This window comes from Alligator mississippiensis, chromosome 5 (assembly GCF_030867095.1).
Source record: "Alligator mississippiensis isolate rAllMis1 chromosome 5, rAllMis1, whole genome shotgun sequence".
Classification (NCBI taxonomy): domain Eukaryota; kingdom Metazoa; phylum Chordata; order Crocodylia; family Alligatoridae; genus Alligator; species Alligator mississippiensis.
The window spans coordinates 160,076,920-160,104,073 of NC_081828.1; the positions used below are offsets into that span (position 1 = coordinate 160,076,920).

General features: G+C 42.3%; 1 protein-coding gene across 1 annotated transcript in view; it reads right to left on the minus strand.

The window, feature by feature from the left end:
• Nucleotides 1–26,720, minus strand: part of DNAH11 (dynein axonemal heavy chain 11) — a 281,712-nt gene extending 254,992 nt beyond the window's left edge. Inside the window, 7 exon segments of the mRNA XM_059728936.1 lie at nucleotides 337–570; nucleotides 7,972–8,183; nucleotides 12,411–12,510; nucleotides 18,091–18,280; nucleotides 19,484–19,680; nucleotides 21,988–22,131; nucleotides 26,049–26,720. Coding sequence (XP_059584919.1) covers nucleotides 337–570; nucleotides 7,972–8,183; nucleotides 12,411–12,510; nucleotides 18,091–18,280; nucleotides 19,484–19,680; nucleotides 21,988–22,131; nucleotides 26,049–26,267 — 1,296 coding nt within the window. The 5' untranslated portion in view covers nucleotides 26,268–26,720.
• Between the last annotated feature and the right edge of the window lie 434 nt (nucleotides 26,721–27,154).

Below are 27,154 nucleotides of genomic sequence, written 5' to 3' on the forward strand. Positions count from 1 at the left end.
GGCGACTGGTAAACTGTGAATTGGGGTGCACATGCCCCCCTGACAGGGCCAGTGCCCCCGCTGACAGCTGACGCTGTCAGTAGGGCTGGTGCCCCCCCTGAAAGGGTCAGCGGCTTCTGCGGGTGCCCCCCCAGGTTCAGGAGGCACCAGTCATTCATGCTCCCCATGGACTGAAGAGGGAGCGCATAGGTACCCAGCTCTGGTTTCTGGATTCCACCCCAGGGTCCAGGGTCCACTTAACTTTTAGATTCTTAAATCATTTATTGGATCTAGCCCCATATTTCTCAGATATTCTAAAATACTTGAAATTTGGCTATGTCAAATTGTAAATAATACCTCAATTTTAACTAAGCGGTTGAGAAACATGTCAAATCTGGCAAACACCATCTTCGACTGGAAATCCCATGGTTTAAATTCCTGTCCATTGGTGAAATAACGTTCCAACTTTTTTCTGTGGCTAACAAATGAATTCTTGAAACTCTTTAAAATATTTATAGCTATTTGTACACGTTCCAATGCTTCTTCAGTTTCTCCTTTCAAAAGATCTTCTGGTGAGAGATATGCTCTAGCCTAGGATTTAATTAAAATCACAGAGGAAACAGAAAGTCAGTGCTTTTCAAAACTGGTCATGACTTCAGTCAAAACACAATTCTCACCTTCTTTGCTTTATTAAAGTTTTTTGCCTAAAATTCTACCTTATTTTATTATACTGGATTATAACTCTTACCTTTCAATGATTTTAAAACATTAAATCAATCTGCAGTAATGGAACATGTCTCCAAATGTCATATAATGAATGAATGAAATTTAAACTTTATTGTGCTATCTTTCTGAATAGTGACTGTACAAAGTTTTGTTCACAGGGAAAATCATAACACATTCACAAGGCTTTGGGAAAAATAACTTAGAGATGGATTTTTCATTTTATTGCTAATCTCTATCATCTATAAGCTCGGAGATCAGGACCTTCTTCAAACTGTAGAATACAAACACAGATGCGTTCTTATTTTTTAAATTAATTAAACTTTGCTTGCAAAGGGCCTTCAAACACTGTGTGGCAATCTGAAGGGAATACCAGAAATAGCCACATAAAAACATATAGAAACTATTATGGATACTACTGATAGTGCCCTTTCTGGTGAAGATGCATTAATGTTTTCCATTATAACGTATTGTTACTTGGAACTTTTAAACTCTTGGTTCATTTTTAAAAGCTTTAATTTCCCATGGCAAAGTTTTCCATGCCCAGCATCTGTCTTCAGCTGACATTTTTTTAGAAAGTTTCTTTAAAACTTCTTTCAGTTCAATGGCTTCTAAGAGTAAAATTATAGGAAAATACTGAAACTGCAAAACTGAAAAACAACAAACCAATTTTTCCCCCAAATAAAAAGCAATAACCAAATATCCAAAATGATTTTTTTATAAAATAATAGCATTAGATAAAGGTTGGTCATGTTATGTTGTTTGTTTAAATTGTGCCTTTAGATATAGTCTCTCCCCAAAATCCCAAATGAAGCAAACCAATCTTTTTTCTGTGTAATAAATAATGGACAAGGTTCTTTCTATGCACTTACTGTATTTCTTCAACAACCAATTGCTCAGAAGTGGTGTAAGACCTTCCTCTTTGGGCAGGAATTTTGCAAACAAAGCTGGCTGGAATACTACTGGGGGAACAGGGAGTCTGTTTTATGTTCATACTCTATTTTCCCATAGAAGCTGTTTTACAATAAGAAAACAGAGTAACTTATAAAATAAAAGAATGAAGTCATGTTTTATTATTTTATAAGTTACTCTGTTTCTGATTGTAAGCCACCCCAAAGTTCTGCTGAGAAAGGAGGCAAAAATAAACAAATAAATGAATCAAATCAATCAATCTTTTATTTACAGTGTTCTCACAACTGGAAACTTTATTTTTCCTCACTATCTATTTTTATACTAAGCATTTTGCCATACTGAAACATTCAATATAACCTATCAAATTTAGTCTCTGAAAAAGTATTTAAGCAATATCACCATATTTACATGAATGGACTATGACCCTGATTATAAGATAACCTCCGAATAATTAGATTTTATATATGGAAAATGTATAAATTTGTTATAATTTGACAGGGCTAAAAGGTAAGGAGGTTTGCCTTGAATTTATCCCCCTCCCACTGCCAAAGCAGGGAAAATAAATCTGGGATATCAGGTAGTCCCTTTGCCCCTCTACTTCCCCCAATTTCTACCCCCAGTGGCCCCTTCTCCCTCTCCTTACTCTCCCTGAGCACATGGAAGTGTGGAGCTGCAAATCTGAAGACAATGACCTTGCAATTAAACATAGCTGTAGTAATTTGCATCCTGTACTCATATACTTTGCTCATCCAGTTGATGCATCTTGTTTTTTTTTGAAACTGCTGCAAGTTTTAGCACAGGTACTCCATAAACACACTTTTAAGCACCATGTTGGCACCTACCTATACATAGTACAAACTATGCATGATATTAGTTCAAAGCCAAAAGGCTCGTGATTTACCACATAGTTCATTGGACTGAGCCCTAACTGAGTCAATAGGATTTCAAGCCATAGTGACCCCATAGCTCAGCACTGCTCTGTATGTGAATGTACTCCCCCCACAAAAAAGGAACCACGTGCTAATTAGCTCCTCAGACATGACTGGAACTGTGTTCTTGTCCTGAGTCCTGGGATACTGCAAAAATGTATATGCAAATGAGGCACAGAGTAACCTGGTCTAGCTTCTCCTCATGGAGGACAGGGCCACACTAATCATAAGTGACAGGCTGAGAGAGGGGGCAACAGAGGGATTCTGGGTGAACTGTCTGGGGCCCCATTTTGTGATGTTTGCCAGGCATTTAAGGCTGGTGAGAGAACAGGAATAATTGGAAATGGAAAAGAAAGGCAAAGCTCAGCTGTGAAGAGGAAGTAAAAATGTATGAAATGTCACAAGTGGCTCACCATGACTTGAAAAGGAATTGGCACTGAGAGGGGGTGAAAGCAATGGGCATTATACTGTGTCTTATAAGATAGGCTGTATTAATCTATCCTTGTGGTATGTTTTTATCTCAGCATTTTTGGTTAAGATCAAATGTAGCATTTTTGGCACCAAGGGAAAGATATCAGGGCTGGTTCTGGCTCTCCTGATGCTAGCCTGGTAATGCAGTACCTCGAAGTCCTGTGCCAGTTCACTAGGGAGGGAATACCCACCCATTTTTTTTTAAGGGACACACACACACACACAAACACATTCCGATCAGCATGTTTGCCTAATATGGGCCATATGTTTTATAGTCATGCTCAGCAATTGATTGCATTTGATCAACTTCATAGGTGGTTTCCACTGCTGAGCACACGTTGCTTTTGGCAGCAAGTTAGTGACAGATAATGGATTTAATGGATTTAATGAATTTTCCTTGTACAGGTACTCCTCACTTAACGACCTACCTGTTTAATGATCGCGCGGACTTACGACCAGCTCTCCGAGCAGTCGGTACTCCGAGCAGGTAGGTCGTTAAGTGAGGAGTACAGTACCTGTATTGTGGAAACGGCGCGCTGCGGGTTCAGCACAGCGGGGCGGACAGTTCCCGTGCTTGTGGCCCGGGCAGGGCGGGGCACACAGAGTGGGCTTTCCTCACCGGGGCCGGGGCAGCTCTGCCGGCTCCCACCTGCCTGCAGGCGCGATGCCCCCGGCCCCACGTGACAACAGCCGGCAGGGCGCAGAGCAGCCCCGCGCGCGGGTCTGGAGGGTGGGTTTAAGGGCGGTGGTTAGTTCTGCCTGCCGGGGCCGAGCTTCCCTCCTGCTCCCTGGTGCCAGCTCCTTCTCTCTCTCAGCATCCTCTTCCCACCAGCCCTGGCTTCAGGGCCAAATGCTGCCCTGGTGCTTGCAAGAGGGGGGGAGGGAGCAGCTCGGCCCCCCGCCCCAGGGACGCGGCTGCCAGCACACGGTCCTGCGGGGAGCACTTTGCTGCTCAGAGCGGCTCCTTGCTTATCGACCAATTCGCTTAACGACCGAGTTGCAGGAACGGAACTCGGTCGTTAAGTGAGGAGTACCTGTATGTGATAAGAAGACAAGAGGAGTGGTTGCTCCTCAGGGAAGCGATCCTGACAGCACAAGGGATGGCCATCCCATCTAGGAGGAAGGGTAGCAAAAGGGCACAGCAATCCCCTTGGATCAGCAGGGAACTTGAGGACCTCCTATGCCTCAAAAGAGAGACTTATAAAGGACGGAAGGCTAGAATCACCACCAAGGAGGAGTACAGGATCAGGAAGGCCAAGGCTGCAACTGAACGCCATCTGGCTTCACATATCAAGGATAATAAAAAGTCCTTTTTCAGATATGTAGGGAGTTGGAAAAAAAAACCCAAAGGTAACATTGGACGCCCTGCTGAACCAAATGGGACAACTGATAACCGACACTCAGGAAAAAGCCAACCTGCTTAATGGGTACTTTGTGATGGTCTTTCATCAGCCCAAAGGGACTGCCCAGCCTAGCAGGATGTGGGACAGCCAGGGTGAAGGCATATTTATACCCAGCATCAGTGTAGACCTTGTAAAGGAACACTTTGAGAGGCTGGACACCTTCAAGTCAGCTGGTCCTGTCAGATTACACCCTAGAGTACTCAAGAAGCTGGCAGGTGTCATAGCCCAACCATTGGCAAAAATACTTGTGGTGCTCAGGTGAAGTACCTGAAGACTGGAAGAAGGTCAATGTGGTACCCATCTTCAAGAAAGGGTGGAAAGTAGACCCCAGGAATTAGAGGCCAATCAGCTTGACCTCAATCAAGATTTTGGAGAAAATTATGAAAGAGACCCTTCTTGATAAGCTGGCTGAGGGTGACATTCTCAGGGACAGCCAGCACGTGTTTGTTGCGGGTAGGTCTTGCCTGACCAATCTCATCTCCTTCTATGACCAGGTTTCATATCACCTGGATAAGGGAGAAGAGATTGACATCATATATCTGAACTTTAAAAAAGCCTTTGATCTGGTGTCCTATGAAATCCTCATGGAAAAATTGGCCAGCTATGGCCTCGGCTACACCACAGTCTGATGGCTGGGAAATTGGCTTCAAGGTCAGACCCAGGGAGTAGCAGCCGACAGTAGCAAATCATTTTGGTGCTCCATGACCAGGCTTTGTCCTTGGACTGGTTCTCTTCAACATATTCATCAATGATGTGGACATTGGTGTCAGAAATGCACTGGCTAAGTTCGCCGATGACACTAAAATTTGGGGCATAGCATCCACACCCGAGGATAGGCTAGTGATCCAAGCTGACTTGGATAAGCTTAGTAAGTGGGTGGATACAAACCTGATGACATTCAATACTGATAAATGCAAGGTACTCCACCTCGGTGGGGAAAAAACCTGCAGCATGCATATTGGCTCAGCAGTGCTATGCTCGCTAGCACCACGGCTGAAAGAGACTTGAGGGTCATGAGTGACCACAAGATGAACATGAGCCACCAACGCGATGTCGTAGCTGGTAAAGCAAACCAAACTCTATCTTGCATCCATAGATGCTTCTCAAGTAAATCTCAGGATGTTGTCCTCCTGATGTACTCAGTCTTGGTGAGGCCACAGCTGGAGTACTGCATCCAATTCTGGGCTCTACAATTCAAGAAGGATGTCAATAAGCTTGAGAGTCCAGAGGAGAGCCATGCATGTGATCAGAGGGCAAGAAAATAGGCCTTATGAAGAGAGGCTGTGAGCCATGGGACTCTTCAGCCTGGGGAAGCACAGGCTCAGGAGTGACCTGGTGGCTGCCTATAAGTATATCAGGATCTGGGGGAATGTCTGTTCACTAGAGTGCCCTGAGGGATAACAAGGGCCAACGGTCATAAACTCCTCCAAGACTGTTTTAGGCTGGACAAAAATTTCTTTACTGTCCAAGCCCCCAAGGCCTGGAATAGACTCCCTTCAGAAGTGGTGCAGGCATCCATTCTGGGCTCATTCAAGAAATGTTTGAATGCTTATCTTGCTGGGGTCCTTTGACCCTAGCTGATTTCCTGCTCCTGGGGCAGGGGCTGGACTTGATGATCTTCAAGGTCCCTTCCAGCCCTAACGTCTATGAATCTATGAATTTTCCCTGTGCCAACGAAGGGAAAAAACACTTCATCTTGTATTTGAGTAAATACAGTACTCCACCAAAACGGGTATTGTACAATTAATTAACAATGAATATTGTTAGTAATTAATGTAACAAATTGGTAGAATATGAAATTATTTGTGGAAAATAGCTTAACTAAAGATTCAGAAGCCCATTTTCTTCTGTTGACTTGAGCACTCTATCAGTATTATCGGTACTTTGTAAAAAAAAAAAATCTCTTCCCTGTTGCTTTGCCTCAGCATGGCTACCAGCTCATTTTTATTTTCCTTCATTTGCCATCCCTACTGAGGGTTTTTTTTTGTTTTTTGTTTTTAAATAAAATAGAGGATGAAAGCATACTCATGTCCCTTCCTACGCATTTTTGCTTTTTTTGTTATTTAATCTCATAGCTATAAATTAAGAACATACTGAGAACTGCCATGCTGGATCAGACCAAAGGCCAATATTCTGTCTCCAACAGCGACGAACAGTGAATACACTTGACAAAAAGTACAAGAAACAGGGCATACATAGAGTGATCCTTCCCTTCTTACACATTCCCAGTGACAGTATGCATGGATTAGGAATACTCTGAGCCAAAGTTTACTTCCTTGACTAGCCTGTATGGGGGACCTATCCCCCATAAATCTGTCTAAACCTTTTTGAACCTGGTAATACTACTGACTTCTGCAACATCCTGTATAAATAAGTCCCATGAATTAATTATGCATTGCAAAAAAAAAATACTGCCTTTTGTTTGTTTTAAACTCATCACATGGTAATTCCATTATGTTCCCCTTAGATCTTGCAATATGAAACTTAGTGAAAAGCAGTTCCTTATTCATTTTTTCCAGGCCATTCAAGATTTGAGATCTATCAGGGGCACATCAAAATCATCTGGCCCTGAGGACTAGATGAAGGCATGCCATATCAGGCCCGCAAACTGGCCCAAATACCAGATCCAACAAGCAGAGTAGTCTGACATAGGCACTGCATACAGCATGCACCTCAGGCAGGCCTCAGAACTAGTCTGGCATGTGCTCTGGAGCATGCAGGGGCTGCAACTGGTACACGCACTGCACGTTGCACATGAGGCCAATCCAAGGTACAGTCTAAGCTGACGAGTCTAAGACTTTCAGGCTCTATTTGAAAAGAAGCTGTTCCCTACTCTTGATTCTTTCTGTTGCCATTTTCTACATCTTTTCTAGTTCTACAATATTTTTTTTGAGATGGAGTGACCTGCACTGCAAGCGGTATTCAAGATATGGGCACATCATGGATTTGTATAAAGGCATACTGTTATTTATGTTTTTTTCAATTTTGGAAGGGAAGAGTGGAAATGGTCATAATTTTTTTAAATTCCTAGTCCTGTCCTTATTTAATTGTCACAATTTATTGGCAGTGGAAAAACAAATAACAGTGTTTCACAATAATTCATTGACAAATTGTTAGGTAATCCCTTACTTTCATGATTTGAGTAACTCTTATCACAGTTTCGCAATTTGTATAAGTAAACAGTTACTGGTAAACCTGATACAAAGCGTCACTAGACTCACCTATGATCAGGAAAAACAACAAACAATATAAACAACTTAGAGTGCTGCATGGTTTTGAATACTTTTCTTCTTTAGAAGAGCAGCTTATTGCATTTTTAATACACAGAATGTGAAATGGAAGAATTGATGGTTGTAATTATTTAAGCTCTGCTTCAGGTTTAATGGTTTAGTGGTTACTTAAAATCTTTGCAAAAGGATAATTAACTTTCTGTATTTGTGTTGTTTATTAGAAAAGAGATGAACATAGACTAAATTCAGACTCTTATTATTAGCATATTGACTGGCCCTTATTTATTAGATACTTATACAGTTGTTATTCACATTTTAAGCTACCTGGTCAATGAACAGATTGCAGAACTCCTGCAATAAGATTATTATTCGTGCAGGCGTGCTGTAAAACTTGGATTGACTCCAGATCAGGCAGACGGTGTGAAATAAAGGAGGAATTAAAATATATATCTTTGGGAATTCTGCCTCCTGAAGACACTGAATGTGCTTTCTCAGTGGTCTTAGATACAGTTCAACATCTTGGGCTTCCACAAGTGCTGTACAAAGAGAAGAGAGAAAATGGTGAAGCTTAAGTAATGATGGTTTCTGAATCAATTTGATCATGAGGAATTCAAAATTATTTCAGTCTAAAAGGAACAGGAAAATATTTCTAAAGAAATAACTTTAAAGATTAGAAAGCTTATCACAAACATTGTTAGACAGCCTGACTCAGTAAACTTAATTTTCCCTTGGTTACAAGATGAAGAAGACCTTGATCCAGGGAAAAATGTTTGTAGGTTTTTGGGATTTACGCCAGCAGAGGACCACATACAGGCTCAGTTATATTGTGGAAACCTAAGGCTCTTCCCCACCCACTTCTGCTTCTATGAGTTTGGGATCTATATACCACAGTTCTCTCTCTTCAATCTGTGGTTCCTATGACTTCAGTCAAACAGCTGCAACATCAGCTTGGGGTGATGCAGAAGACACTGAAGACCTTTTCAGGAATATGCTTGTTCAATTCAAGCTAGTCTCCATGGAAGTGGAGAAGGCAAGTCTGGGATCTGCAGTCGTTTTAAAAATCATTTTTGTTCAAGCAGCAGCACTTTTCCTAACACTGGTAACTTGGCGCAGTGGAGAGAAAGGGTTTACTATTTGCTAGTGTAGCAAAATTGTAAGAAACTATAATAAATGGCAAAGTGCAAGAAAACTTCAAAATTTAACCCTGAAATAAAGGTGTGAGATCTGACAGCTGAACACATGTGCTAAGGCTAGGGATAGAAGTTACACAAACTGGTTTAAGTGATCAGAAACTGATTTAAACTTGTAACAGATCAGAAGTTCAGTGCACATAAACCAGTTTCAAAATGGCCAAAACTGGTTTGAGATAAACCTGGTTAATTGTAGTATCAGACTTAACCAACTGAGGTCAACCCAGTTTATGGAACTTCTGTCCCAGATTCCTTCCTTGTTTAAATTAAATCAGAGTCCCCCAGCAGCCTTGGGCTGGGCTGGGCTGTTTCAGCCATGTAGGGTTGGACCTACCCCTCTCCTCCCTAGCCAGAGCACTATCACTGCTCTGGCTGGCTGAGAAGGGGATGGGAGTACGAAACCCTGCTCTGGAATGCAGCCAGGTCTGCCTGGCAGGGAGGCAGCAGCCCTTGCCAGGCATCCCCAGCCCCCCTTGCTGCTCAAGAAGCAGGAGCAGGAGTGTGGCTAGACACCAGTAGCCTGAGGGGAAGGGGGGCATGGCATGGGCACTGACATGGTGCTGGCTCCATCCCATGCTGAAGATCCCCTCAGGCAGGGGCAAGGGCCTGCACCACAGTACATGCTGGGCAGAGGTGAGGCACCTGTTGCCCACCACCTGTTCATGGCGATGCTGGATACTTGGGTGGGCTGCTGTGTGCCAGGGACATGGGCAACAGCAGGGAGAGGCAATGGCCCACTGCAGCCCAGTTGAGCCTGGCCCCACGTCCCAAGGGCATGGGCAGCAACTGGCCCGCGGCAGCCCACTCCGAGTGCCTAGTGCTGCCGCATGTGGTGGGTGACAGGTGCCTCACCTCTACCTGCTGTGATGGTTCACTCTGCTACTGCTTGGAGAGGGAGGAGGGTGAGGAGCCATGCTCCAACTGCAGTCTGCCTGTGAACCAGGGCCCCCATGCAGAGCTGGAAATGGGAGGTGGTGGGTGCCAACCCCTCCCCATAGAGATGCCTCACTCTGGGCAGTGCTGCTGCAGCGGAAGGCACCAGTGAGTCGGGCTCCATGATTAGCCCTGGCTCCCTCTGGCCCATCCTCCATGCCTGCAGCCAGGTCACATTCCCCTCCCCTGCCTCTGGACCTGCCTCACCCTTAGGTGCTGCTCCTCTAAGGGACTTGGTTGAGGTGCTGCGGTGCAGGCCCTGCCTGAGGAGATCTTCAGTGTGGGATGGAGCCAGTACTATTTCAGTGACTACACCACTCCCCGCTTCCCCTTAGGCTACCGGTGTCTAGCCGCTATGGCCCTGGGTGCATGAGCTCAGCCTATCGGTACCTATACCACCCCCCACCTGCAATGGGGGGATTAACGCCCCCCTTCCCCTCAGGCTACCAGGGTCTGGCGATGTGTAGCTCCTGCTGCTGGAGTAGTGAGCGAGTGAATGGGGAGGGAAGCAGGGACCCCTGGCAGAGGCTGCTTCCCCCTCTAGGCACAACCCAACTGGGGACCAGGCCAGGGTGGCGGTTTAAACCTCTCCCCAATCATACTCTGCCTGCCAGGGCCTGGCCACACCCCGCTCTCAGCTCAGTTTCCCTCCAGCTGAGGACTCACTCTAGCACCCCCCGGCTTCTGGCCTGAGCCACTGCAGGCACGTGGCTGCATTTCCAGAATGAAAAGTGCATGTCTATTCACTTGCAAATTGGTTCAATCTGTGCAGGTTAGACTAACCTGCAAAAATTGAATCAATTCAGGCTCAAGCTTTTTTAATGTCTGTACCTAGCCTAGGAAGAACTGAGATGCAGTTAACCCTGGAACTATAATACTCCCCAAGGTAAAGTAGAAGACTAGTTTTCACAAGTAGGTAGTAAAAGTCAGAAGCGTTGGTAGACCACCTTGTTACCTGCTCCATATTATCTCAACAACTGCAAATGCAACAAACAAGCCAATGGAAAAAAAGCATAACTAAATAATGTTAAAGTGGATCTTAGTGATTTACTGTTCTTATTGTCCAATATATTCTTATGTCTTTCCAAATGTTTGTCCTTTCTGTATAGTATCTGTATTGAGAAACTCTCACAAAAGCTGCAACCCTTTCTCCAATTATACTGTCTAGCAGTGAAAAGTAAAACTTTCTAAGGAGTGTAATTTGGAACAGGCATGCATTAATACTCTGAAATGTATGCCTATCGTGTGGCCAAGTGGTCACTTTCTTGCCAAGATCTGACCCCATTCAATCATTAACACATCTTCATCAGAAGATATTCTTCTCCTAGCACCTGCACCTTGATGCGGTAGAAAAGCTTGTGTTCCAGTGACCTTGAAAGTTTTGATTTAATTCCTGGTTGGATTACTGAAGCTGGACAGCTCACACAGGACAGAGCAGATAAAGCAAGCCATTTGTCCTACAGATGGGGGATGAGCAATAAATCAATAACATACCTTCTTAAAAAGTTATGTTATAGAAACACAGCAAGGTCACCACTCTAGCAACTAGACAGGGTTGAGAGAGCCCTGTTCACATTTAAGTAACACTTGATGAGAATTCAAGTTCGGACAAGCTAGCCTTGTTCAATCTATATGGAAAGTCTTTTGTTACATTATTCAAATCTTTCAAAAAAGTTAAAGAATGAAAACTTTCAGCCATATGATCTGGTTCTAGTAACTAATGTTGTTACACAATCCATGTTTCTTTTCCTCCTCAAGAGGTTGATCGAAGAGCTGACTATCTCTACACTTGGTCACTGAGGAGCTGTTAATTTAGTAGGACTTCTACTGAGGTGTGGTTGTCTTAAGCCTCTCAGATATCAAAATCATTTCTATTTTTGTCAGTCTACAATTCTAAGTTACATTACACTTCAAGAAATCAAAGGGGTAATACTGGGCTGATGCTTGTTACTCAAGGCTGGGTCTAGTTACCAGTTTGAAGATTCACTGTGTCTTCAAAATATATTAGATTGGGGAGCAAATGAGTACTCTGAGTTTCTATCCTGATCTCGGATTCTTAGCTGGGGTATGACTTTCAGTAAATAGATAGATAAAGAGATGTCAATCTATAAAATGTGCATGGTAATACTGATCTATTTAACAAGGAGGTTGTAAATCTGATTTATTTGCAAAGCTAATAAATCATAGGATGAAAGACATCATAACAAAAATGTCTATTTATTCTATATTGTACTGATATTTCATGTGATATATAAAATACAAAAAAATGATAAAGGAATATGTAGTAATATACTAACTGCATAGTTACTCATATTAGCAACAAAGCCTACCTATTAACAGATTTACTATGTGAGAAAGATCCCAAACAATGTTTACAAAAACACATACTAATTTATTTAATTACTGCTATATCTCTCCTTGGCTTTTATGGAAGAAAAATATCTACGTAAACTTTTTAAAGTAAATAACGAGCAAACCCGAAATACAAAACCAGCGTGATTTAATGTGCGCATGCTGCTGCAGCAGAGATACAGCTTAGCAGCATCATACTATAGTGGTACATCAAGCAATATTATGGATTTTTCTGCAACACATACGTAAATGTAGGCAAAATATAAATCTCATTCAAGCTATCCTTACCATTTTCTACCTCCTTGAAAATGTTCTGTGAAGCAGGATAATAGCTGCTCTCTTTGGCTTTTAAGATCTTAACCATTTTTTGAACAACGGGATTCCAAAGCTAGAATTACACAAACAAGAGAGAAAACTTCAAGTAAATCCACAACATCTTTAATTTAAGTCTATGTCAAAGGGTGGAGAAGGTCATATTTTAGGCGATAGAGGGTGAAATCCACTGATTTCAATGGAGCTAGGGAGTACTTAAAAGAAAAAGAAAGATCAAGTGTACAGGGCTGATCAGATGTCAGTTGAAATAAACAGAAAATTATTGCCTGCAGCAAGCAGTGGATTGCATGTACTAGGGTCTTGATGTTTAATTTATATTACAACATGGCTAATATTTAGTGTAGAAGAAATAGGAAATTAAAACAAGATGGCAACAGATTTGTTTTCCATTTCCTAGCCATATTTCATATTTGCTACTTTGTAATACTGACTCGTTAAACTTTATATTATGTGTATATATATGATTTTGAAAGTAGAATGGTTTTCATAAAACATGGTTGACAGATTCATAATATAAAGTTTAACGAGTCAGTATTACAAAATAGCAGCATTCACTTCTAAATAAGGGAGTACCTAGCTTCCCACACTGATTTTTCTATCCCATTTTTCCCCCAGAAAGAAATAGCTATCCCTTATGCACAGTTTTCTGGGGAAGATTAATCAGAAACAGATTCTAAGATTACATTTTAGATTGACATAATCAAACCAGCACAAAAAAATTAACTAGACTTCTTCCATTAAAATGAATCCTAAAGCCCCCTGCATCAGTTTCTCTATGAGGCATCAAATTGTCCTTTGTATTTATTTTTGGAAATTGTTCCTAATTATTCTTTTGGCTTTAAAATGCCTTGGCTTATAAACTGCAATATTTTTATTTTGCAGGATCTAAGGAAAAATGCTTCTGTGTGTTGTTTTATATGTGGTATTTGAGTTAGGTGTGAGAACAGTATACAAAAGATAGCAAGTGAAGGAGAAAGAGTTAGGTAAAAAATATATATTAGATTAAGTGATCAAACAATAAAAAGGAAGAAAAAACAAAAGCAAAGGAGCTAAAACATGTCTGTGTATATATTAGTGCACACACACGCACACACACACACATATATATACACGTGTGTATAATATATATAGTGGACACACATATACACATGCAATGTGTGAGAGAGATCTATATAAATCTGTATAGATCTATATAAATAAAATAACTAGGGCTCTCAAACAATTAAAAAATGTGATTGTGATTATTTGTGTGATTAAAAAAATTAGTCACAATCGCGATTTTAATCACGCAGCTAAAAACTCAATGATGTGCAAAAAACCTCAAAGTAGTGCAAAATTATGCAGGTACTTTGTATGGTTGGGCATGGGTGTGGGATGTGTCTGTATGGGGGATGAATTTGTGAAGGTGTGGGGGGTTGTAGCTGTGCGTGTGAAGTTTTGAGCCAGGGGAGGGGGGTTTCCGCATACCCTGACAGGATGTGGGGTACTGTGGCTTGGGAGTGAGGGGCAGACAGACGCACAGACATCACCCAGCAGGTAAGTCTGTGGAGGAGGAAGGGAATGGGGGAGGCAGATCAAGGGCCCCACAGTGAGACAGGGAATGGGACAGAGGCAGGGGCTGGGGTGAATGGGGCACCAGCATCAGGGTGGGTTGTGGGACGGACCCACAGTTCGTCCAGGGGCATGGGGGTGGGGGCTGCTCTCACTATTGCATATATCCCCAGGGAAGGCATGGGGGGCACGTGCCTCCCGGATTTGTGTAAGGGGTGGAGGTGGGCTGCACATGTGGCTCTATGCCCCACTGCCTTTACCCTGGGAGCTGTGTGACATCATGCTGTGCCTCCTGCCGCTCGGTGGGGAGGGGATGTGGCGCAGCCAGCGAATGGCTCCTGGGGCAAAGGCAGCATGTTGCAGAACCCCGGGGCAAAGGCAGCATATTGCAGAGCCCCGGGGCAAAGGCAGCATATTGCAGAGCCCCGGGGCAAAGGCAGCATATTGCAGAGCCCCAGGGCAAAGGCAGCAACATGCTCCTGGGACAAAGGCAGCAACATGCTCCTGGGACAAAGGCAGAATGTTGCATTAGCCCGCTTCCGCTCCACCTCGTGCACAAATCCAGTGGGGACATGGCCCCCGTGCCTGCCCTGGGGGGGGGAGAGAACAGCAGCTGTTCCCCCCTCCCCCCGTGCCCCTGGACAAGCTGCGACTCCATCTTACGACCCACCCTGGCCCCAGGGCCCCATTCACCCCAGTCCTTCCCTCACTGTGGGGGCCTCAATCTGCCCCCCTCCCCTCCCTCCCCCACACCCCTTTCCCTTTCACAGACTTACCTTCTGGTTGCTGCTCCACACACCGCTAGGCTGCATTCTTAGCAGCCTGCAGGCTGTGACTGCGTGTCTGTGTACCTCTCCCCCCCGCTGCAGTGCCTGAAGTCCGCGTCCAGGCTGCTCTGTGGGCCTCTGTGCTGCCACTGCTGCCCCAGGGGACAGTCTGGAGGCGGTGGTGATGGTGATGGTAACAAAGCGGAGCCTGGGAGTGGGCCCAGGAGTGGGCTCCAAAACCATGCGTGTAATTAAAGTGTTAAAAAATTAACACGAAAAACAATTAACATGTTTATCACAATTAACTGACAGCCCTAATAATCGCACGCACACATATAAATAATAAAATTACATGCATTTAATATTATGCACACACACACACACACACACACACACACACACACACACACACACACAGGAGTACCTCGCCAACCACGGTTTTGAGTATCCACGCTTCAGAGAAGGGGGGTACACAGTCTGAAAATACCACCCACAGCCCCCCGGCCTTGCTTATGCCTCCTACTCCCCTCCTCACCCTCCACAGCCTTGCTGGTGTCCCTCACCCCCCACCAACAGCCTCTGCTCCCCCAGCCCTGCTGGTTTTTTAAACCATGGGAACTTTCAGGAACCTAACCCTCGTGGTTGGTGAAGGAAACCATATGTGTGCACACACACACAGGCTGTTCAAAAAGTATGGAGTCTGATGCTGTAGGAAACAAAATATTTTATTTACAGGGGTTTTGGCTTAATCTCCTTTGAAATACGCTCCTTCTGAAGTCACACACTTCTCCCAACATTTTTGTTATTGTTGGAAGCACTTCTGATAAGCAATTTGTGGAATTGCTAAAAGCTGCTCAGTCACGTTTTGTTTTATGGTTTTTGCATCACAAAGTCTTCTTCCTTTCAAGGTTTTCTTTAGTTGAGGGAAGAGAAAAAAAGTCACATGAGGCCATATCAGGTGAATATGGAGGCTGTGGCACTTTTGCGATATGGTGTATGGCTAAAATTGGCTAAAAATTGCTTCACAAGCTGTGGTGAGTGAGCAGGTGCACAGTCATGGTGAAGCATCTAAGAGTCAGACACCCATTTTTCTGGTCGTTTCATTCCCAAATCGCCAGTTAGAATTGAATGACATGAACCAACAGAAATTCCAACTTCTTTTGCTATCTCTTGGATAGTCAGTCGCCTATCATTTCGAACCAAACTGCGAACTACTGCCACATTTTCATCATTTTGTGACATTGAAGGGTGTCCAGAACAGTCATTGCTTTCGACCGATGATCCTCCATCTTTAAATTGACGATACCATTCAAAAACTCTTGCACAGCTCATAGTGTCAACACCAAATGCTGTTTTAAGCAATTCAAATGTTTCACTTGCTGTTTTCCCAATTTTCACGCAAAATTTAATGCACACACATTGTTCTGGACACTGACATAATGAAAGGGGACTCGAGACATAAACGTTCCTAGTTCAACTGCTGGCCACAGAAAACTGGGGAAACACCATGAGCTGCAAACCTGTCCAGAGGAGTCCTAACATGCCCAGACATAGATTCATAGATGCTAGGGTTGGAAGGGACCTCAATGGATCATTGAGCCTGACCCCCTGCCCATGGCAGGAAAAAGTGCTGGGGTCATGTGACCCCAGCCAGGTGCTTGCCCAATCTCATCTCAAAGACCCACAAGGTAGGGGAAAGCACCACCTCCCCTGGGAAGCCTTTTCCAGATTCTGGCAACCCTAACCATGAAGAAGTTATTTCTGACATCCAGCCTAAATTTACTCTCCATCAGCTTGTGGCCATTGTTCCTGGTTATTCCAAGGGGTGCCCTGGTAAACAGAGCATCTCCTATTGCCTGCTGTCCCCACTTGGTGAATTTGTATACTGCCACAAGATCCCCCATCAGCCTTCTCTTCTGGAGGCTGAAAAGGTCCAGGTCCCTCAGCCTATCCTCATAGGGCCTTCCCTGCAGACCTCTAACCATACAAGTGGCCCTCCTCTGGACCCTCTCAAGGTTGTCCACATCCCTCTTGAATTGTGGCACCCAGGAATTGGATGCAGTACTTCAGCTGTGGCCTGACCAATGCCATATAGAGGGGAACCATCACCTCCCTGGACCTGTTTGTGATGCACCTACTAATGATGACTCGTGTTCATTTTGAAGTTGACAATAACTCCGAGATCTCTCTCCGCCGCTGTGCTGCTGAGAGGGTCATTCCCCAGCCTATAGGTGTGCTGGTGATTCCCACTCTGCAGCACTCTGCACTTGTTCTTGTTGAACTGTATCTTATTGTTCTCTTCCTACTTCTCTAACCTGTCCAGGTCCACCTGGATTTGGTTTCTTTCCATCAGTGCATTTACCTTGCCCCATAGCTTGATGTTATGTGCAAATTTGGACAGAGTGCTTTCCACACTGTCATCCAGGTTGCTGATGAAGATACTGAACAGATTTAAAGCCACGCCCCCGACCCAATACTTTGTACCACAAATACACGTTCAGTCTCAATAGTTTTTGAGCAGATCTTGGACACACACACACGCACGCAAAGCACAAACAAATATAATTACAGACACAATACAAAAGGGTGGATAGAAAATGATGAAATATTTTGGTTCTTTATTTTTTATTTTGAAGTGTCATACACATTAAGGTGTGGGTTAGAAAGCTTCTTGGGCCAGCCCTGGTCAGCTATGTATGTTACTTCCTTACAAATTTGGGTTTTTCATTTTGAATGACATGAAGAAATATGTTCAACGCAGATGCCAGGAATGGAAAGAACGCAGGGTATAGAACAGCAAAAACAAAGTAGGGAAGACAGGACTTCTGCAGACCTTACACAACAACCAATTTTAAACCGTTCTTGTTTGTTAAACAAGCAGTAGGCAAAAACAAAGAAAATCCTAAGTAAAATGATAATTATTTTAATTTAAGGTTGAAAATATATTTTATGAACATGGATAACAATTATAAAAATAATTATACAAAATTCTTTACTGTTAGAAGAATATACAAGTATTAGAAAACTTGGAAATAAGGAGTTAAGTATTCCAGACAGTTCCCCACTAGCATGCGAGCCTTGTAAGCTCTGCTATTCCCCCAATTAATTTGCACTGCCCACTCAATATCAACTCCATTATGTTCCGAAACAGCTATGAAAGCCAATTATTTATATATTCAGATAGTAACTCAGCATATTTTCTCAAAGGTATTTGCAAAAATGAAACACTGAAAAGAGTGACAAGTTTTCCATCCAAAAATAAAAAAAAGCATAGTAGGCTTCCCATCATATTTATTATGATATCTGAAATCACTTACTTGATCATGTATACATAACAGATCATCTTTTCTTGCCTTCCAGAAGGTGAGCTCAGTTTGGGGGTCTGGATAAATGCCATGCAGAAGCAGTTGAACAGAATCCCTTTGAACTATGTCACGTATCTGATGTGACCATTTAATAATCATAGATTCAATTGCATGTAGCACTGTCCTAGCATAAGAATCCTGTCTACAAAACAGAAAACACATTTATTATTTGTTTTCATTGAATTACAAGTGGTAGGCAAAAGCACTGCTGTGACAATATATGCCTTCCTTTCCACTTCAGTGTGAACACACCTAGAACCCCATGTCCAGTGCTCACCGGATAGATAATTTCAAAGAACTGCAAATAAATTCTCAGGAAATTAGGAGGACTGATTTTATTAGGAAAGATTAAGAGTTCATAAATATAAATTTCCATATTTATTCGTTATTCAAAGTTGTTGAGCAAACATTGTCAATTAATATTTACAGGGTTGTAAATCCGCTGAAAGGTTAACTGAGTATTTAATACTTCAAATCTGAATGCTACTGTTGAATTTACCAACAGATCAGACTGCATTGTTCTCATTTTCTGAAAGGATTATAACTCTTAGAACGAGGTTTCCAGTGCAAAAAAACCCATCAGTCGTTAGTATGAATATCACTTTTAGTGAATATTCTTTAATAGTTCTTAAAGTGCATTTTTTTTAATAAATCTTTTTTCTGAAATGGTACTGGGACTATGAAGGCAAGATGGTAGCAAGCAAAACTGATATAAGTTCATGTTTTAAACTTGAATTAAATATTTTTGCACGCTATATATACTAACACCAAGATGAGATTGTATATAGTCAATGATGAACTTGAAACAAAACATTTCAATCTTTTAATTTACATTTTTTGTTATTTCACTAAATGTGTGCATGTTGATATTTTTACTCTGAAGTTTACACTGAAACCAGTTTAGCTTAAGTGAGTAAAAAAGCAATTTAAAACTAAATCACTTTAAATCACAAATGTGAGTAATACCTATTAGAGATGCACAAAGCTCTTGGGTCAGAGGCGATATCTTTTATTAACCCAACTAAATAGTAGCAAAAAATGTTTCTCTTTGCAAGCTTTCGGGCATGTATATCCTTCTTCAGGCTGAGGAGAATTCTTCAGCCTGAAGAAGGGTGTTTGTGCCCAAAAGCTTGCAAAGAAAGATTTTTTTTTGCTACTATTTAGTTGATTTAATAAAAGATGCCACCTCTGACCCAAGAGCTTTGTGCATCTCTATTTCTCAGACGAACACAGCTACAACATAGATTCTTGAAGTAATACCCACTTGCATTACTGTGGCTGAAACACCATTAAGTGCAATGACTCTTTGCTATGTTACATGGAACATAATATAATCATTCCTTACTTATTTTCAGCACATATCTCATGTAAGTCCGTCTTTGCTACAATTGTTGGGATGGGAAGAAAGGTTCTTCCTGACATCAATCCCTTCATAATATGTGCTTTATTTTTCACAGTTTCCACATGACGCTCCATGTCTTGTGAAATAAACTGTGGCCAGGAGTCATGATTTTTCTTATTGGATAAAAGAGGTGCTAAAATCTGGAGGCAGAGCAAGGCAGAAATTTTACAAATCAGCTAAAATGTTTAATGTTTCTCAGTGCTACTTCACAAACTATTGTTTAAACCTTCAAAGAATAAATCAAACCACAACTCAAAAATGTTTTAAACAAACTAGGCTTTATAAATTATTTTTGCTACATATATATACTCTAACTATATATATATTCAAATTGTATCATATGCAAAGAGATCAGCGTAACTACATGTTGCAGTGATAGTACACACAAAGCAAATGAGGACAACCACTGAATTTCTTCAGAAAAGTGAACAATTTGCTATGTTGATCACTTTTCCCTTTCATCCCAACCAAAGGAAAAAAAGAAAGGAACTAAGAGTGAGGAAAAAAGAAAGTCAAAGCTCTAACCTACCCTGTCTAAGAGAGAACAAATCTGTGGGTATGGACAGGCATTCATTTATAGGCAAAGCTATAGTAGCATTATAAATATGATTTGTACAAATACTAGTAAATTCCAGATGCTTGATCTCTGCCATGTAATTTCCATAGCAACAAATCAGGAAAAAATTATCATTCAACTGCATGGCCCTTTTTAATAGGAAAAGCATCTGAGCAAGTTGGATGTTTACATTAACTTTCATAAAACCAAGCTCACAAATAAATTTGATATGTGAACATGTCTTTTATGCATCAGTAATTTTCCCTCTTATTTTCATTATGCTATTTGTGACCATATCTCGGTTTTTCTTGCTCGTGACATTTTTGAAAAAGAGAACGTTTCCAACCTCTCTGAAATGGATTCCCAGTATTCTCAAGATAATATGGGTGAAATCCTGACCCCACAGGAGTTTCCATGCTTTGTCCTCCTCCTAGTTTGCTACATTTCTATTATCTCCTTTTCTCTTTGTCAGCTTGTCTCCCCTGCCCCATAACCTTTATTTCCTCTCAAACTTCATTACCGCCCCAGGGTAGTAATTCAAGACTCTCAAAACCACTAATCAATATTAATAATAGCGATCATGCTATCATATTTAAATATACTGCATTATTGCATCTTAACAGCAGATAATTTTCTCTTCCTGAAAACAACACTTTCCGTAAGAATCTGAGGCATAAGAAGATGACTGACTACCCTGAGCAGCAGCAGCACATAGGGCAGTGTCACTAGCTATGTTGCCAGTGGCATGGCAGAGTCCAGCAGCATAGTTGTTGCCATTTTTGCTGGTGCCCTCATTGCCCCCCTTCACCACACTTCTGATAACAATATGCTAGTTTTGACTGAAGATTAACTGGAAAAGGTCTTTCAGGACCAGAAATACTCATATCTACCCCGTTGATAGCAGAATCAGAGAAGTTGCTGTCTTATATCAAAACTAAATTCTGCCCTTAATGTAAAGGCTGCACTTGGAGTTCTAGATTTCAAGGAAGAGCATTTGACTAGAAATATATGAGCTTAACCTGGGGGTGATCTTGTTCTCATTTTTTGTGAAATAAGTCTGTTTCATCTCAATGTAGAAAAGGACTGTTTCCCTGAAATTTCAAATGTTTGTAGTACAGGAAAACCATTCCTGCCTACCCAAAACCCTGAATACCCATCAACATCAAGTGCCAAAAGGAAAAGGTTCAGGAAAAAAATTGCTGTGCTTCTGTATACAAAGGAAATTATAGGTATACCAATCGAATGGACTCTGATTTGATTACTTCATCAGTTACCTGCTGTTAAATAGGCAATCATATTAAAGAAAGAAACACCACCCAAAGAATGACAAGATTAAAAAAAAAAGTTGTATATACATTTTTCCTCTTCTTTCAAAAGAAGTCCCAGCCATGATACAGTATCATTATCACAATGACAGAGAGTCAACTTAAAAAGCCTACTTGTGATAGAAACTTCTACGTACTTCTCACCTGTTCTATACCCCCTTCTTACAAAATACCACTTGAGAATAAAAAGATTTTGCATCTGTGCACTCATATGGCTATGAATATTATATTTGTATATACTTTTAAGCTTAAACATGTTGACTTCATCAACTCAATATTCCTGAATAAAAGGTTATGACTAGTTATAAGAGAACTGACTTGTGACCCGTCATAATGACACCCTCTGGACAAAAAAACCCATAACCCAACACATATTACTGTGGGCTTGCTCCAGTAATTTAAACAGAACCAAGAATGTGTACTTCATGCTACACAATACTTCCAATATCCAAAAAAAATCTCTTCATTTAAGAGTTATTTTTTCAGTAGTCACCTCTCTGGTTTAAGTTAAAGTATATGCAGAACTCAGATTTTAAACTGTTTCACAAGTATCTTGTTATAAATACCTCTTCTATTAAGATAATTGTGTGTTCAAGTGGTGTGTCAGACAACTCAGCAAACATGATGTCTTGTTTGTAATTATCCGGTCCAATGCATTCTGCAGTGTTTTTTATAACATAAACTACTTTATGTTTCACATCACTGGTCATCTGAAACAGGAGAGACACAGGTTATTGCTCTACGAAGTAGAAAGAGAAATAGAATGAAAAGAATTCTAATAATCATACATTTCAAACGTGCATAAAACGCAGGTCCCAAGAAGGCCTTTTGGGATTAGGTAGAAGGAAATTAGGTAGAAAAGAACAAGCAGTAAGAGAGTCTAGGATTCTGAAGAAGACTCTAAGAACAACTTCTTAGGTGGAAGAGTCCAAAACCTATTCACACGCAGACCTTAAACTTGTCTTTCAACATGTTTAATGCCCACCGATATGATCCAACATATGTAATTTAGTCTATTTATCTAAAGTATTCCTGTACTCAGAAAGTTAGATTATTCTTGATTTCACTTCTAAAACATGAAAACAAACAGAAACAACCCTATTTTAAAACTGATTTAAAAACTGCAACCACATTTCTGGCCAATAATGCAGATACATTAGAAGTAGACATAGGCAGATCTAGGATTCTGAAAATTGGGGTGCCAAAGCTGTGGTGCATCATCTCAAATGCAATACATTTTTCTCCAGTTACTAGAAGTTTTCTGACTGTGCTAGGTGCTTAGGGCAAGATCATTCAGTTTAAGATTAAAGCAAAAACAAATATAACTTTATTGGAATGTACAGTAATGTGTTATATCATATATTATATATTAAAAGCCACAACAGATTAAGCAAAAACAATCAAAAGATGTTGTTTCATTAGTGTTGTAATCATTGGAATTAAATGCACATCTCCTTTTAAGATTCATAAAACAAAAATCTAGCCTTTCCTGAGTGTTTTGACAATGTGCCCAATACTTTGCTGAAAGTTATTTCCACAGCTGCGTTAACATTCACCTGAGTTAATGTTTTTAGCTAGAGTTAAAAACAGCCTGCAGGACTGTGAAATAGGAGATACATTACTAGGAACAGATACAGAGAGCAGACTTGCAGAAGAAAGGATAGCTTGACTAATGGGACATCAAGACCATTAGAAAGGTGAGGGGGTTGTTAACACCTGTAGAATGAAGAGCTCTGAAAGAATCACACAGATTATAATGAAACATGAAGCCAAGTGACTGCCTCACTGTTGCTTGAATAGAACAGACTAGAAATGCTGCTGCAGTCAGACAGTTGCTTTTAAACATTGGGTGGACCAGGAATCAAAGGGAGGGTGAAACTGCACTACTGTACCCCTCCCTAGAGCTAGGCAAAATACGCTTCATACAGAATGTCTACAAAACATCTTAGGTTATATACAGAGCTAAATTTTGTCAACCCACACACACACACACACACACACACACACACACACACACACACACACACACACTCTCTCTCTCTCTCTCTCTCTCTGTGCGAAAGAATAGGAGTTATATATAATGAGAGAGAGATCTAATTGAAATCAGTGAGAACTAGATGAAGGATTCTGACAGCAGGATTTGGCACTAAATTATCAATTTGTGTCCAATAATAAAAAACTCTGTCCAAAATCAGGGGAGTCAGAACTCCAAGTGCTCACAATTTGCCAGCTGTGGAATTTGCCACAGGTCCCAAAACTTACTGTACATATGAAGAATCTGAATTTTTATTTAAATATTAAAAAAACCCAAAACATTTCTTAGACTTTGTGGTGGCAAGCAAAACTTTATAATCACAAACTGAGTATAAAAAATTGATATAATCAATTCCAGTGTCTGCAGGCAGTGTGAAATGACAAATCGCAGAGACAAATATCAGGGAAACCTAAAAATGACAGCTTAGAGCTAACCTGTGGCTTATCTAGTAGTCCCATGCAGAGAGCTACAAGGAGGAAACCCCCTTAGGTCTCTCCACTACGTTTTGGTAGAGGAGGACAGAGACTGTCACTACCATCCTTTTTGCACAGATGGAAGACTAGTGAATAGCAAGAGATAGGAGAGCCTGGGCTCTGCCCCACCCCACCCCCAAATACATGACTCCAACAACTACTGGGGGGAATCATCCTGGTGTTAAGTGTAAGACTGATCCAAATTAACTTCCTTCCAGCACAAATTCAAGATCTGTATCGCAACAAAAAACAGAACTGAATTTATTTCACACTGATCCCACAATGTAATATAGAAGTAAATAAGAAAGGGAATATCTGAATATATTACTTTATTTTCATTAAATTTCTGTATAAAATTTAAAATTAAGGTATAATACATTTTCCAGTCTGCCGCAGAAACTAGGGGCCTTGTAGGACAATTTAGATCCAGCTCATCACAAGAGGCTTTGACCAGGGCCAAGCTTTGCTGAAAATGTGCTATTTCCTATTCTTAATACCTGAAGCCACAAAGATGTTCTTTTTTTCCAAATTAAGTCACAAATTCTAAGACAGTATCATGAAGATACCATAAGGCATAAACTAGTTATCTACTACTAATTTACTAATTAAGTAGCAAAGGGTAACCACAGAACTGGCCATAGGCTCTTAACACCTAATATTATTGTATTTTTGTCTTACTGGTTATAATAAAGTTTATTTATACATAATTTTTAGCTTTTTTGATGAGGGGCATTAATGGTAGTATGCCACTGTAAGAGTCTTCTAAAAAACAGTTGTGCAAGCTATTAGCTGTTGGTCAAACCAAAGAAAATCAGGGGGGAGAAAAAGAGGTGTCAGTTGACCAAAAATGAAAGCTTTTTCAAATTTCCTGCTGAAACAAATGCTCCGTTTCAGGTTGAATCCAAATTTCATTGACCTGAAATATGTTTCGCTTTTGCATGTATGTTTGTTTTCCCCAAAGTAGATTTTGAAATTAAATATTATTTTGAAATGAAAAGTTGCCGTTTCATTGCGAATATGCCAAAAAAATCTGGGAGAAGCAACTCAGTGGAGCTCATGCAAATTCCCAGGTTGTTTTGATTTACTAGAATACACATTATTTGGGGGCAAAAGTAAGTTTCTCATGAAAAAATTAATGAATTTGGGAGAAAAAATAGCATCTGTGCTTTTTTTCCAGCTACTGAACAAGTTAGCTTCCTCCCACCTTGTACCCCAATTCCATATTCTGCATTGAGAAAATAAAGGGTTTGAAAAGTCTGGAAAGCCAACTATTTGCATTACAACTGAACTAATAAAAGCTTTCTGCAACTGACAGACAATGATAGAGATCACACAAGAACTATAAGGTAAAAAAACAGTGATGCAGATACACAGTGAAAGTTTTAAATAAGTGCATTGAAAGTTGGAGGAAGAGAGCTACCACGTGACACAGATATACAGATTAAAGCAAACATTATTCTCCTGAAGTTATGCTTTCCTAGTTATAACAATCAATTTTAGTCCCCTTGATATTAATGGCAAGACTCATATTGAATTTAGTGGGCCCAAGATACGAAACAAGGTATGTTAGGGATTAGGATTTAGGAACGATGGTCCAGATTGTGCTTTACTCTTACACCCAAGAGTAACCTAACAGATTTGAATGGCAGGGCAAATATGCCCCTCTGTAGTCTACAGGACCCATTACATTGAGTCGGAGCTTAGCCATTAGTATCAAGAGCACCCAAACAGATTGCAGTCTAGGAAGCGGCACAGATCTGCCTGGCTGCAGATTCCCTCTCTCGGCTAAGAGAGATCTTTTGTGGGAGCAGCTTCTCCCCGACTCGGTTTGGTGTAACCCAGATGATCGCATTCGCAAAAGGGAATGAAAAAACCCAGAAAGGAGGATGAAGGGGAGAACGGGCTGATCCCGGTGTAGTTTCCTCGCGGGAAGTCGCTATGCTGCAGCCTCTGCACTGAGTCCCACAACTCCAGCTTCCCCGCCTAGTCGCGACGGGAAGAGGGGACTCGCGGCTCGGCGGAGGGTCCCGGCTCAGATCCAGACCTGACCCCGCTCCCCCTTCCCCTTCCCAGCCCCACGACCCGCGCACTCCCCACCACGTGCGGTGGCCCCGCTTACCTGCCGCGCGGCGGCCGGGGCCGGGACGCGCAGTGCCAGGGAGGCCGGGCCGGGCGCGGCCCAGAAGTCGGCCAGGACCCGCCGGGTGCCCTCGTCGGCCACGTAGCGCTGCCAGTGCTCGGCGCGGAGCCGCAGCAGCTGCGCCAGGCGCTGTCCCACAAACCGCACTCGCTCGTCCGCACAGAAACTTTCCTCCGCCTCAGTCTCGTCCCCCTCCATCCCGGCGCGCAGCCCCTGCCCAGCTGCGCCCGCTCCCCCGCGTCCCGTCTCCCAGGGGACGGCAGCCCCGGGGCAGCGGCCACGGCGCCAGGCGCCTCCTCCCGGGGACCAGCGCAGCCCCCGCCCGGCAGTGGCGGTCACCTCACAGAGGAGCGGAGCGGGGCGGGGCAGCGCACCCCGCCCGCCGAGTACCTGGAGACACCCCCCGGCCCGGCTTCTCCTCCCTGCGTCGGCCGGGGCTTGAGCGGGCTTTCCGCCACGCACCTCGCACGCCGCCAGTGCCAGCTTGCCCTTCCCAAGACTCTCGAAACCCGAAAACTTGTTTGCTATAAAAACAAGATTAGAAAAGGTTTAGCTTGATGTAAATTACCCCCTTCTCTCCCCTCCAGTCTTTGATGCCTGCCTTCCACGCACTTCATTTTCAAGCAGCTGCCCTGCACTCTGTTCCCGGCAGGCCTGTGCGGATCGCCCCCCCCCTCTCCCGCAGCTGTGCAGGTGCCAGGCTTTCCTTTGGAAATACACAGGGAGGCAGCAGCAAAGACATTTAGACAAGGCAGAGGCTCTTCAGAGCCACACGGGTGAAGAGCTGGACAGTGGTTCTCAACGTTTTTTGTACCAGGACCCATTTGTAAACATCATGGCCAGTCCCAACCCAGTGCCCCTCACTCTAGCCCCTAAGGCTAGAACTGCCAGATAACAAAGAAAAAAACATGTTTTTCCTTCTTTAAATAAGAATCCATTTTTAAAAGTTTGCTCCCAACCCTTGCATATGTTCTTGCAACCCACTTTTGAGTCATGAACCACAGGTTGAGAGACGCAGAGCTAGAAGAAAAAGTGCACCAGAACAGCAGCAGTAGAGACAGGCTGAATCAGGCTCTTCATCTAGG